Source organism: Polyodon spathula, chromosome 8, assembly GCF_017654505.1.
Source record: "Polyodon spathula isolate WHYD16114869_AA chromosome 8, ASM1765450v1, whole genome shotgun sequence".
NCBI classification, from domain to species: domain Eukaryota; kingdom Metazoa; phylum Chordata; class Actinopteri; order Acipenseriformes; family Polyodontidae; genus Polyodon; species Polyodon spathula.
Genome location: NC_054541.1, coordinates 42,374,986 through 42,390,369, shown reverse-complemented (window position 1 = coordinate 42,390,369; position 15,384 = coordinate 42,374,986). Strand labels below are relative to the sequence as shown.

Sequence of the window (15,384 nt, the reverse complement as noted above, 5' to 3'; positions counted from 1 at the left end):
GAGAATGCACCAACTGTACTGTAAGCCTATACATGTTATACATAGTAGATTATACTGAATTGCATTAGTATTGCTATCATTGATTTATAATGATTGTGTTAATTTGTCTGTTCAATGACAATGTAGTGACACTACAAGCATAATGGAATTTGTCTGCAATGAGGGACATTGATAGCACACTATAGTGGTTATATTTTATATTTTGAAATAAGAATGTATGAATTAAAACACACTCATAATCTATTGCCACCATCTACTTCCTCAAGATCTCCATCAGCACCATGAAATCGGTCCTTAAAATGAAACATACAGGTTTGAGGTTTGGCATTTTCCTCTTGTGTCATTTTTGCACTGGTGGTGCTCCCATCAAAGCAATTAACAGAAATCCCAACAGGGCTTTATCGAGCCTGATAAGAGTTCTAATATAACTTGGTTTGACTGTGGTTAGCCGCTGTTGGAAACAAACTGATTTCAAATCGCTTTTAACTCAGTGGCAGATGAAAACTTTAAGAGTTGCGCTGCAAGATTGTAAGATGAAGCACAAACAAGCACTGCTCACAGTCATACTTTGATGAATACAAACATAATATTGATACCGACCATTCTTTATGTAAACAGACAAACCAGGCTTTTTTCAGTTTAGTGCAAAAATAACCAAAGGAGTTTACATAAATGATAGTGAATAAAATGTCCATGTATAATCAAGACTAAAGTACTGCTTAATCCAGCTCAAAGAGTGATATTAATTTTCCTAGTCATCTGTTAGCTGAATAGTTATCCTCCTGGATGGAACAGTGACAAAGAAGTGCATAAAGCTATAGCAGCTGCAACGCTCAGCACGAAACTAATCCCAGCAGAGCAAGACAGAGTAGAACAGAAGGCCTCCTCTAAACTGGGCATGATTAATGAATGGGCCATAAAATGGATGGTCTTAATTAAATAACAGTGGTTCATTAGTATGTGATGCATTCTGATAACGGCACTTAGTAATGTCAGAAAAACGCTCCATAGTCAAATATGAACACACAGGGTGGTCAGACTTTCCTGGTTTTATACAAGCAGGTTTCATCTGGTGGTTATAGTACAATGTAAATATTCACAATATGAAAACTTAGCCTGAAAAAAATATGTAGATTATATAGTTTAAATTCTGTTTTCCAATGTAATTCTCAACCCTTCTTCAGCTGTTAAAAATAAACACTGCCTGTTTTACAATTTCTGTCTGTTATCTCGGGTTTCTGGTGACATTGATAGATTGCGCGAGCTGGCGCTGTCGTGATTTATACTGCGCCGACTTAATAACATTGATAATATGTTTATACACGATCCGCGGAAATATACGTGTCATTATGACATATAACGTGGTGTATCACCTTATAATAATATATTATAATATAATAATATTATAATATAATATTATCATCATCATAGTATCATAGTAGTCCATACAATCCAAATGCATCTCTTGAAATGTTCTCCAAATTTAGTTTATAATCTGTGACTTTTAAAGCATTGATACACTGAAAGTGTGGGTGTGTGTGTGTGTGTGTGTATATATATATATATATATATATATATATATATATATATATATATATATATATAATCATTACTTACTTGCAAGTCGATCTTGAATTGCTGCAGAAAATGATAAGTAAAAAGTTTAAGTTCTGGGCTTGGGCCCTGTAGCATCTATACAAAATGTTTTGTCCTCAGTGCCCTCTACAGTAGCTTTGCACATAGTACTGTACAACATGTGCACTTTTTTACTGCGTGGTTCAAATATTGTAGTTATGAGTTATGCACCCAGTGCTGCCCACAGAAACGGGTAACACAGGTCATAGCAAATCTTCTTAGTTGAAGACCTCTTTTTAAAGTAATTTAGATTTAGTATGTCCAATAGTGTTAATTAGGATCCTGATGCTGTATGTTGCTGTTTATTGATTCTGCCATTTCACTGGATATATTGCTCTGTTAAACAAAACAATCCATAACAGTTCATGTATAGCCTGTATCTGGGATTACAGCTTTTGGTTTCTAAACAAAAAAAAAAGAATCCCTTACCCCATGTTTCCTGCCATCAGGAGGCAGATGTTGTAAATGTGAGAGAAAATGAACAAGAAGAGAATGGTGCTGAAAAACATGGTCATCCAGGAGCCGTGATCCTCTCGGAACACCTTCAGCCTCAGAAACCGACCTGAGGTACAAGAAAAACACACAAACTGGTGAGATTAGATATTTGAAATTCAAAAATGTAACTTTTAAAAGAATGTTTTGTTGAAACAGGGTCATATATGTTTTTTAAATGTTTATCAACATGCTCTTAGGTTAAACGATGCTCTGAAAGTAAGCTAATAAACAGATAAAGGTTTTGAATCAAAATGGGCTTTAAAAAACAGCTCTTAACAAAATATCCCTTAAAACAGACCTTAAAGTGAGTAGGGTCCAAAACACAAAACTTTTCTGCAAAGCTTTTTTGTTCGATATATTTAGCATGGGTAGCTGAGTCCCAAATTTCAGTCTTCTGTGCTTAAGGCTAGCTTGCATCAGGCCAATTTTCTGTGTTGATATTGGCGTCAATTCCCTATGGCAATGAGATAAGCAAAGTCTCTCCTTGGGGAGGAGAAATAAATATCAGGAAACAGCAGATGTGTTTCTACTTTAAGAGCCTAGGCACTTTCCCAAGGCTGGGAGTCAACAGAGGCCTGCTGACTCTCCCTGCAGGTGTCACTGCTGACAAAGTCACATTCTGGATGTTGTCATTGTATTTTTTTCCCCTGCATTGTTTTAGGCTCCAAAATTAAATTAAGTTTATTTTAAGGCTAACTACTTGCACAATAATGTGTACATTATGCAAATAATTAGCTTTAAAATTAACTTAATTAACTTAAAGCCGAAAAACAATGTGGGGGAGGGGGGGGGGACTTTTTCTTTCAGTAATAATACAATGACATAAACATTGTCCTTGCCTGGTGAAAATGTTATGTATGAGGCAGCAAAATCATCTTGTATTAAACAGGACTTCTAAAATCTATGTTGTGGCAATAAAAAACAGAATAACAATGTTGTTATTCTGTATTAACTTTCCTTAAGGAGCCTTATTCATACAAATCTAAGGACTCTTTAAGAAATTTTTTTTTAGAGCCTTTTTTTGTGGTTATGTCTGCTTCTGAAAAGACTCCTAAAATTGAATTTCTGAGGTATTGGTCAGAAGCTGGCTCTGTGGCTGAAAAGGGACATTAGTTAATAAGCCTTCTAACAATGATCTAAACAGAAACCATAATAAAGACACATACGTAACACACACAAAAAAGGATATTTAAGTTAAAAAAATATATATTCTAAAAATCGAAATGATATAAAGTATACCTTTAAAGTAATACAGTATATTCAAGAGTTAGTGCTTATGCTTTGTACTTATATAAAATACGGTAAAGTCTTGATACAGCTTAGAGCTGAGAAAATACTGTTTTTCCATGTAAAACAACAATCATAACAGGAATCTGAAGTAAACATTGCAGATCTCATTATTTTTATCCATCTTTAAAATAACTCTTACCCTGTAAATATGTGTATCTGAGCAGTGCCAGTCAAATTAATCCCTGGCTTGTCAATATTTGTGAGCTTCGTTTTCCACACAGAAGCCTGAACATGATATTGCCAGTAAATTTATATTATGTATTTAATGATTTCTTCCAGGAAGTCGTCTATAGGTAAATAATATCGTGCTAAAAAGCTCTACAATAAATTCTCAAGGCAATAATAACATCACAACTACGTCGCTATTTTCCTTAGTCTGAACAACAGATAAATAGCAGACATTATGCCAAATTACATTTGTTCTGATAATGTTATGCAAAGAACTACAATGCATTCATACAAAAAAAAAGTGTTAATTTCTATCCATCTAGACACTGATACAGAAATACACCAGATACTATAGATATGATAACACAAAGAGACAGCTATCTGAGTAGATCCTACTTGATATAACAAAGAAAGAAAAACATCCTTCACTTTCCAAATGGAGCGATGCAGGGTTGAAACCCATTTAACAACGGCCCTTTGCCCCGCCACCAAAACCCCCATTTACAATTTGCAATTGCTTTCCTTCAGCTTTCATAGGAAATTAATCTCAGTGACACTGCCGTTTATACTCTATATATTGCTAGCTGACTATTCATTGTTTGATTTAAACGCAATAATTGTTTACTAAAATGTTTAATTATAGTGTAAAGAAGAGTGATGCTGTGGTAGTTCTGTAGTTCTTCACATTCTTCTTGTGAAGCCAGATTCTAGCTAATTCTACTCCTATAATACATTAAACCACCATATTTGATGTAAGCGTGAAAGGCAGCAATCTATTAATATTGCAGCGATCTCGGTTAATGCAGGCAGGCACATCACAGAGGGCGAGGCAATCCACACACAGGCGCAGGGCGGGCGCGAACCCGGGACCTCTTGCACTAAAGCATAGAGCCGATACCGCTGTACAAAAGCATCATGAAATTACAAAATGTAATAATGTGGGCTTGCTTTAAAGGTCACGTAGTTTTAGCGGTATTGTGGAGTAGCCCATCTGTCATTTTGGAAATTAGCTAAACAGCCACCGTAGCTGCTGTTTCTAATAATCTCTCAAATAATGCAGAAAACAGAAGAGATTACCCAAATGTATAGCTTCATTTAGATGATGGAGAGCAACTGCACAGATACCCTTTTCCCAGTTAGCCTCATTGTTGGAATTATGGTTATCATGGTAACTGGATGAAGCACATTCTGTGCACAGTATCTTTGGCTGTGTATCACAGTAAACAAATAAAAGTGTGATTATTACCTTGCAAATGAAAAGTAGTTTATACTAAAGTACAGAATACGATTTTAATTCCACCTTGTACCTTTGTGATATGTAATAATTTGCCACAGGGCATTAAGGTAGTAATATTGAATATAAAATCCAGAAATACCACATACCAAGTTTTTTTTATATATTTTAAGGCTGGTGGCATAAAGATTCATAACGCATATTAGCTTTCCCAAAGCTATAGGAAGCAATTCTACAGTGATTCAGGAGTCAGGATTTGCAAGGGAGAAACTCATAATCTTAGCATATAGGATATAAGGCAACGCCACCTTCGAGACTTGGGGGTAATATATAGTTTAAAAAAGGACATTGCACTGCACAGTTTTGAGTTGTGAACTGATAGCCAATAAAGAAAATAGTTCATCCTCTGTCAGAACTTTGATAAATGCCCAGACACATTCAGAGTGCGAATGAGGGCTGGAAATACACATGTATAAGACTTCCGGTGTACTGGGTTACTTACCTATAGTCTTGAACACTACTGCTATACATTACTATAATAATCATTAAGTCACTGGGGTATGTTTCAACTTGCACAAAGCAAGTTACAGCATCATTACTTCAAATAAGTATGTGACAGCATATTTATTATTTTATTTTGGAAACATATGAAAGGGGCTGAAGTTATATCAGAGGAAACGTATGGCTGCCCCCAGGTGTAGTTCAGACTATCCAATACAGTGCTTACTGAGATGAGGACTCATCTCATGGGGATCAGAACTCACACAGGCCCTAATTGAAGACAGATTTAAATAAGCGCCAACAACAGCCACCACATCAGAATGGTATTCAATCATTAACGACATGTCTGGAATTGAACCAGCAATCACAAGGGAAAATATTTCAGATTTAATTGGCAAATCCACCGATCCACCTAGCACTCACAGACACATCTAAGGAGTTAGAAGCATCTGATCTGCAAAGCTTTGAATAGCTTCCCAGCAGCTATTTGGCTGATAGATGTTGCCTTTCAAGTCACACAGTGGTTAATGGTATTATAATGCAATTGGAGTCATCTCCATCTAGTAGATCATGAATACAGCTGAACATCACATGTGTATCTGTCTATTTCTGTATTCAATCAAATATCACACATACAAAAGCATATATATATATCTCAAATAATCATTTGTAGAATTTAAGTGCTATTTTCATTTGTACTGTTTTGTATGCCGCCTGTGCATGGTGCTTTAAGTTTTCTCTGGTGGTCATATGCAGCACAGTACTGCAGTGATTACACAAATTGTTTTACAATCGTTTATCAGATTCAGCCTGTCATAGAGCTGAGTGGTGTACAATTTAGTTTTGGTTCAGAGAATTTTCCAAAATATGCCAAACCATAGCGAACCAAAATAATGACTAACATTGAAGAGAGATTAATGAAGGTCCATTAAGTGCAATAATTGCATTGTATTTCCTGGATAAGAAATTTATGAACTAAAGGATTGATGATGTCTTGCAGAGCATATATGACAATTGTTGGTACTGCTATATTTCTCAGATATGCTTATCGGCTTCCCATTGGGCTAGTTGTACATCTTCAGTATCAAAATGATTGTATTTTGAGAATAATTTCAAGGTACTGCCAATGTGTATGTTTTAAATTATATGAAAGATGATAACTGCTTCTGTATGTGTGATATTTGATTGATTTATATATATATATATATATATATATATATATATATATATATATATATATATATATATATATATATATATATATATATTTTTTTTTTTTTTTTTTGTAATGTGTCTAGAAGGCATTCATTTTTAATGGTCAATGTACATTTTGAGGTTCAAATAATATTATTAAAAATATATAATTTCAACTCAGAACGGGCTTTATTTCCCTTTGGAAGCTGAAATAAACAGAGACTGTGGTAACAAAACCAATAGTCCAACACAGAGCAGTATGTACCAGGCTTAGCCTGGAATGTATTTAAATTGAAAGCAAGCCTATTTGGGCAGAAAGTGTGACACAGTTGCTTCGTACTGTTTCTAGGCAGATCATTTAAAAAGGAAGTTTTCAGAGGAGCCCAATTCTCATATAAGTCAACAAATTAATTGAAAGGTTTATTTGTTTTATTGGAGGAACTATAGGCATGCAATGTGTTTCTGTGGGCAGTTATGTGAGGTGTTAAAACCATGGAGCAGAGGCTCCTGAGTGGCGCATCCAGTAAAAGCACACTGTGTGGAGTACAGGAGGTGGCCCATTGCCTGGAGGCTACCTGGTTCAAGTCCAGGCTCTTCCACTACTGGCCATGGACAGGAGTTCCCTGGGGGCAGCACACAATTGGCCAAGTGCACCCCAGAGTGGGGAGGGCTTAGGTCACAGTCAGGGTGTAGAGTGAAAAGAAGTGAATGGCTGACAGCACACAGTTTGTCTTTGTCTCTCCCAAGTCAGCACAGGGGTTGCAGCAGTGAGCCAGACTTACAAATTGGGGAGAAAATGGGGTAAAATACAATTGCCAATTCCAAATATAAAAATAAAACTGTATGACAGGCAGGAGGATTATCACTGTGACTTAAAAGTATGAGCAAAAAAAGAAAGTTTAGAACATTACAAACACATCACAAAAGATTTTTTTTTAAATATTAGCAATTTTCAATAGCAAACCAACTATGAATGAGATCCTGGATAACTGTTGAAAGACACTTTCTTTCTGAAGGTTTGACCTTTGAGAACAACAATCACACAGGAAAATTGATTGCTTAACCTTTTTCACTTGGTATGGCACTGTGACAAGATGTCAAGAAACTACAGAAAAAGTTCAATCCTTGCAACGGGAGATGTGAAAGCAGTAACTGCTTAAAATCAATACCAATCAAACTGCAGCGAGGGGGCCGACAGCTGTGATCTTCTCTTTGTTTCCCCTGCTGTAAAAAAAAGAAAGCACTTAAAACCACCTGGTTTGGCACAAAAACAAAAAAAACTATTTCTACTCTCTAAATAAATGCACTGTGGGTTATTTGTTATACTATAGTTGTTTCAAAAGAGCAGTGCTATTATAGTAATGCTATTACATATCTTAAATGATAGATCACACAGCTTTAGGATTGTTCAATGAAGAGTAATGCATGCCCCCTCTCTTTGAAGAGGTAAATACTTTTCTTGCTATATTATAAACTCTGAAATTATATATAATCATTTAGTTAAAGGACCTGACACACACACACAAAAAAAGTTGTAATCATATTTAATTACAAACAAATTGACTGTTTGATTTTCACTTGCATTTTCTACATTTGAATATTAATAAACTCACAGTTTCATAAAGTGAAAAAAATCATAATATCGTTCACTTGTTCTAGACATAGCATTACAGTGACTGTCTATCTCTTGGTTTGAAAATGCATAGCATATTAAAGTTACTAGCTTAGGGTGGAAAATGAGTCTTTAGTTTGGGAAGGCTATTCCACACTTTCCCCCTGCATTTATTGAGCCCAACAATGTACAGTAACATTCAAACACACACACACACACACACACACACACACACACACACACACACACACACACACACACATAGTGCCTGTAGAAAGTCTACACCCCCTTGAACTTTTTTCACATTTTGTTGTGTCGGTGCCTCAGTTTCATGCATTTAAATGACGATTTTTTTTTTCCACTTATCTACACACTATTTGCCACACTGTTAAGGGGAAAAAAGTTTTTATTGAGAAAAAAAAATTATATATTAAAAATACAAACTGAAAGATTGTAATTGGATAAGTCTCCACCCCCTTGAGTTAATACTTGGTGGAAATCCCTTTGGCAGCAATTACAGCTGTGAGTCTGTTGGGATAGGTCTCTACCAACTTTTCACCCCTAGATTTGGCAATATTTGACCATTATTCTTTACAAAACTGTTCAAGCTCTGTCAAGGTCCTTGGTGAACGGTGATGGACAGCAATGTTCAAGTAATACCACACATTTTTGATTGGATTTAGGTCGGGGCTCTGACTGGGCCCCTCAAGGATATTTACCTTTTTGTTCCAGAGGGAACCTACAAGAACTGCTGAATTTATTCTGAAATCATGTGAATCACTACAATTTAACACTGTGGGGGTTAATTTTCTACAAATTTCTAGAATATTTTTTTCACTTGGAAGTTGTGGGGTAGGAGATAAATGGAAAAAAAAAATATTTTAATGCATTTTAATTCCAGGCTATAAGGCAACAAAAGGTGAACATTTTGAAGGGGCGTGTAGACTTTCTATAGGCACTAATATATATATATATAATTACTTGCATTATTATTTGTATTACTCTGTTACTAGTTTCATTCATTGGGTTGAGTTTGAAAAATAGTCAGAGTGACAGACACAAATAAAAGCTGTAAACCGGATTCATTCTCCTGTGTCTTTTTGAGAACTTGTGCTGTATAATAATGTACAGCACAAAACAGACCTCCAAACCACTCAGGGAAGCTACATATATATTTGACAATGTTTTGGCCAAATGATGGCCAAATAAATGAAGTTGAACATAGCACTAGCTTGTATTTTAAAACATGTTATCCATATTTAAGCAAATTAGAAAAACTGTAAGGATAACAAGCTGCACTGTTTTTTTAACCCTTTAAATATGTTAATCTGTTCTGCAGTCCTACTGTACCCACACCAATTCCTAACACCATTTCTATCACTTCACACCAATCAATTATTAAGATTATCCAAAAACTGTCTGTGGTAAGCAAAACCATTCATTTTCATCAGAATATTAAAATACGTTTTCATATTTAAGTACAGTAAGCAGGCAGATGCGGTTTTCTGCTTTCCTTGCAGACACAATCGAAAGAAAAAACTTTTGTAGAAACAGTTGTAATCTGGCACCACAAACTGTGTTCTGAAATATGGCATTTGTTCAAATAGTGGAAGGAAGTACGGTATGTTCTGACTGTAGCGTCCAGATCTTAGGTGCCAGAGTGGGAATGAGGCCTCTAATAGACATTTGGAGAGATTTGGAAAAAGTCCTTACTCTGACTGCCACAGCTCAGATTGCCCTTGGACATGTGGCCCTTAGACTGCCACAGCTCAGATTGCCCTTGGAAATGTGGCCCTTCGATTGGCTGCCGCTTAGAACGGCTGGCGTTCTAAGACACTGTTTGCCAATTTATACTGTCTTGAGGTCTAGAGCTGGTCCAGTTTACACTCTATCTAAATTCACTTTAATCTACCACAGCTCTGAACACTATAGAAAATGAATTACTTCAACCAGCTAATGTAGTTACATCAAGCATTCAATTTGTCTAAACCTTTTACAGCATGTCATTTTATGACTAATGTGCAACAAGACTATTCCAACCTGCACGTGCACACAGTATATTTTATTATACCTGTTTTACTATACTTATTAGGCTTTATACCTTTAGGTTCACTGCTGTTCAATATGGTGGCAAGTTAAACTAATTCCTAAACTAACTAATGCTACTCTCAGAGGTAGTTTTGATATAGAATTCATTCGAAAGTGAAAAAAAAAAAAAATCCACAAACACTGTAACAACACTTGACTGTAACTATTCCTCCTGGAGATTATGATTCTGGAACACCAGAAAACAACTGCATACTACAACATGTACTGCCTTTTACCGTCTTTTAGAATGCGAATCATGTTTTACCACACCTTACTGAACTTTTCTGTTTGTTAGCATGCTTTTTTTTTTAACACCATACCAAACTGTGGTATTCTTTAACAATGGTATACTGCAGTAAACTATAAAGGTGAAGGTATTTGAAACCCTAGCCACCCATGACGTCTTATGGAGCAAACATTAGGAGGAGCTTGCAGGTATTAGTGAATGAAATTATAAGTGAGCAAATGTTAATTTCGAGTTTAAGCTTTCTGTAAATCACAGTGAACATCAAACACAGGACAGGTTGACAAGCGGCAACATCATAACCAGAGTGGCTCACAGACCCATGAGAAAAGCCAGCTGTCTTCATGCAAAGGGAACTGTCCTCTTTTTGCAGTGTTTACTACCATACCAATTTTACAATAGTTCTGTTTTACTCACACAAGGTAAGAGTATTCTGATTCCATGACATCAACTCAAAATCTTTAAACTGAAATAATCCTTCTATGCAACATTGTTTAGGGGTTGTTTATATAATGTACGGTGAGGTTTTAAATGAAAATGGAAACAGATGAACAAATTAAAGATTTATTTTTTATTAGCTTGTGACTGAATCCTATATTTAATCAACCTTCTCTTCTACTATATTGTTTATCAATATTACCTTATTATTGCAGGCATCCAAAACAGACCACTAAAATATGTATCAAGATCAAAAATACAGCAATATTTTCATTACAAACCCAAACTCAAAATCTGGTAACAAACTGTTTATAGACACAATAAATTAACTTAAAATGATCATTCGGTTCATTAAATGAATAGGTTATATAATGTGGTAAAAACCATAAATACGCAACCCAACTCCTGACAATCAACCAAAGAAGTACTCTCAGAAGCCTCTCAGAATTACTGTACTTCTTTCATCAAAGCAGACCTTACTCTGATATGGAGCAATGTGGTTTAGTTATATACATGAGTTATACTATATAAATGAAAGTACTGATTGAAATCTGATACTTATGGTATATAGTACAGTGCCATAGAAAATCTCTAATGATGCGTTGAACAAAAAAATACAGAGACAGCTGCAAAAGGTTTACAAACTGATCTTAGAATTATGATATTTAAGGTTGTTTTCTTCAGCTGCACTCAACATGCATTTCATCAAGATAGAGTGGTATTTTTAAAAATAATTTTGCACTACCAGTGTTTGGATTAGCCAGAGTCTCCTATACTGTACATTGCATGACTCTAGGTCAATATAGATGTGTACCAGAGTCTAGTCATGAACTGGTGACCATGCACAACAGAAGCGAGCATTTTAAAGAAGAAAAAATGTGAGCTTTGAAATTCACCACACCAACAGGGGTCAAAGTGTGTAACAATGCCTACTACAGGCATAACAACTGAACTTTCCACGAGTGAAACTTCACTACTAAATACATTTATGTCAAGTTTAATATATTTTCAAGTCGATTTCATGTTTTTATTACACTGTTTGTCAAAACAAATTTAATGCAATTTCAGAAATAATGAAATATCATTCAAAACTATATAGACTAGACTATGGTGAATTAAAGGACATATTCACAAACTGTTATAAGTATGGACCTAAAATTAATATATATTTATATATATATATATTATATATAGATATATATATATATAATATATATATAATATAATAAAGTATTGTTGAGATTTGGACAGACTTTATCAACGTTTGTAAAAATGTCTGAAATAGTTTTAAACGAAATTTTTTATCAAAATTTATTTTGTAAGGTCTGTTCTAAATAAAAACATCCAGACAAGTTACCTATTGTATATATATATATAATATATATTAATACACACACACACACACACACATATATATATATATATATATATATATATATATATATATATATATATATATATATATATATATATTTTCATTATACAACACCTGGAGACTGCTCTCACGATCTTTTCTAAGGAGGCCAGCAATTCTGTTATTCCTGAATATCTGAAAAGATGACACTATTTAACGACTCCTGTTCTAAAACCACTGTTTATTGATTAAATGCTTCACAGAGACAAAAGAGCCCTGCTCTCAAAAAGTTAACTCTTTCAGTGAACCATAGTGATTATTTCAGACAAACACAGTTAAATAAATAAATACCTTTAAAACACTGTACTATAACAGTGATAATGGCATGGCTGTGGTGTGTTGCTCGGTAATAATAAAACTTGACCTCTGGGCTAAGGCTTTATTTAATCACGAGGTCCACCTTGTAGCATGCTACAGTAATACCGTTATCTCTTAAATAATACAGATAAATATATACATGTATACGACCCTATAACAATGAAAGTGACCTCATCACACCTTCCTAGAGGCGTTGTTTAAAGGGGGCTGATAATGCTGGCATCAAAGAATATTACCATAATGATGGGACTGCCAGTATTATTAAAATACAGATCTTTTAGCTTCATTGAACCTCTGCTGCTGAGTAAATAAAAGCACAAAACATTATCATTGCTTCTACTGCTATCCCTGTTTAAATATTTGTTCGCAAAATAATACAGAACAGGAACAAATATAAAAAATTGATTTATCTGTATTATAAGTAAAAATTCAACTGGGAGTGTCTTTTGAATTTGCAAGTTTCTTCAACCTCAAAAAGACTCTACAAGCCTGTATGTCATCTTGTGGATTTCAATGGGTATTTAATAGTTTCAAATGCCCAATTTTAAGCCTGGCTTACCGCTGCAACCCCAGTGCTGACTCTGGATGGACAAAGACGAGCACATGCATCCTCTGAAACATGTGTCGTCAGCCGCCCACTTCTTTTCACTCTAAAGGCCCGCCACACAGCTACCTTCAGAGCTACAGCGTCAGAGGACCACGCAGCTCCGGGCCACTCCCCCCACCCTACAGGGGTCGCTGGTACACGGTGAGCAGAGGACACCCTGGCTGACCTAAGCCCTCCCCACTCCCGGTGGCGCTCGGCCAATTGTGCGCCACCCCTGGGGAACTCCCATCCATGGCCGCCAGTGAAATAACCTGGACCCGAGGCTATGGGGCAGATCTTGCACTCCATGCGGAGTGCCTTTACTGACGCGCCACTCTGGAGCCCCTGCATTACTATTTAATGATTGATTTGCGAGCTCCAGGTGTGACATACAATCATGTACAAGTTTTGACCTTGCTGAGCAACACAAAGTAAATAGTACAACATATGGTGGTTTTACTTATAGAGGTATTACGTTCTCTGTCATCAGAGGAATGCATCGTTGCTTTTTATGCAACTGTCAGGGAATTATCTCTTTTGTAGTTGACACAATTAACAAAGTCTGCTGTTTAAAAAAAAATTTGATACGGACACCAAGACTTTATCTTGTTGTCATGGAAACAGCGTAAGCAGTTTCATTTGTAAAACTCTTTAGGAGACTGAGTGACTGTAATTCTGCAGGTTTCCTAAAAGGCTTTAATGGAAAAAAGGTGCTTCCTTTGTTACTTACAGACCCGGTGTCACATAAAACCAATAAGCGACAATGCAGTCATACAGGCCTTTGTGCTCTGTAGCCTTGACCTGTGTGAACCACACCACATGGGATCCAGAAGAGCTCAACAGGACCTGGCCATGACCTACAAAACTCACAACATCTCAATTGATTTAGCAGCTATCAGTCTTCACTTTTAAACAATGAACATTTCGACAACTGTGACCTTTTCCAAATAGCATCAGTTTATGTGAGACTTGCAGTTTTTCATGAAACATCTGAGATGAGGTTGTATAAGGTTGAAGATGTTTACAATTCTACTGAAGTATATACATCAACTGTAATTAATCAGTGCAATCAGGAACTAATAGTTAGAATTTACGTCCCAATCAGAAAACTTATTTCAAAAGAATTCATAGATTGTCTTGACCTGAAATAATAAGCCTTTTTAAATAATAGTTTTACATGTTTATTTAAGAATAAAACACATGAACATTTTGAACTACTTCTAAAGACTTGAACTTGATACTTCCTATTTCATGCAATTAATAATATTAAGAGTAAATAAGGTTCCGAGTAGTACAACCATTATTCCATCTAACCCTAACTGGCCCTAATGTAAGAAAGATCCAATTACTGCTATTTCAATTTTTTTACAGTCTGTGAACATCTACAGTACTGCTGAAATAAATAAAACATCTCACAGCTCCCTCTTGTGGCTTCTGAATAGCTGAAACTTAAAGGATGCTTCTAGAAATAGAGAAAACACTTAAAAATGCAGGCACATTAACTACACTGAACTGGCACTTAAATGGTACATTATTTATTACATATATATTATTTAATTTAAGAATGTCGTAAATATTATATTATAAGATAATTACAGCAATGCATGTAGTTCATGTACCGTTACCTGCCTTTTGAAGGGTATCTAAAATATTTTGCAGAGAACAGGGGCTATTATAATGAGATTATAAATCACTATAATGCGCTTAACAGCAGAAGCTTAATACACTTTTTCAACCAATATCCTTTCTGCTGTACAGGAACAGTCCAGTAAACAATAAACTACACAGACAGTCAGTGGTGGCTAGATTTTTAATTAGTTCGTCTCTATCATCTTCGTCAGTATCCCAGCTATTGGTGTTTATTGCTTTGTACATGCTTTGTGCATGTGTAAATGGCATTTGAGAGGACAACATTTTGGTTATGCATTCTTCACTTCCTATCTTTACTACACCCAGGTTATCACTCTATGTTAAGCAATGACACTAGATGAACCAATGAAAATTCAGAACGCGCTACGTACTCTTCAATGCAGACAGTATTTGTAAAAGGAATCAGAAACAATCTTGCCGAGTTAGAAGATGGAGATCATTCACTGATTCATTATGTTGTTACACTTGAATTGAATAAGTTATTAGCCTGACAATGTAGTTATTGGGGATATATTTT

General features: G+C 35.4%; 1 protein-coding gene across 2 annotated transcripts in view; it reads right to left on the bottom strand.

Annotated features, from left to right (window-relative positions):
- Nucleotides 1-15,384, bottom strand: part of LOC121319977 (transmembrane protein 117-like) — a 58,122-nt gene that overhangs the window by 32,146 nt on the left and 10,592 nt on the right. For both annotated transcript variants that reach the window (XM_041258015.1, XM_041258014.1), the window contains exon 3: nucleotides 2,065-2,197. In XM_041258015.1, coding sequence (XP_041113949.1) covers nucleotides 2,065-2,197 — 133 coding nt within the window. The remainder of the gene's footprint in view (nucleotides 1-2,064; nucleotides 2,198-15,384) is intronic.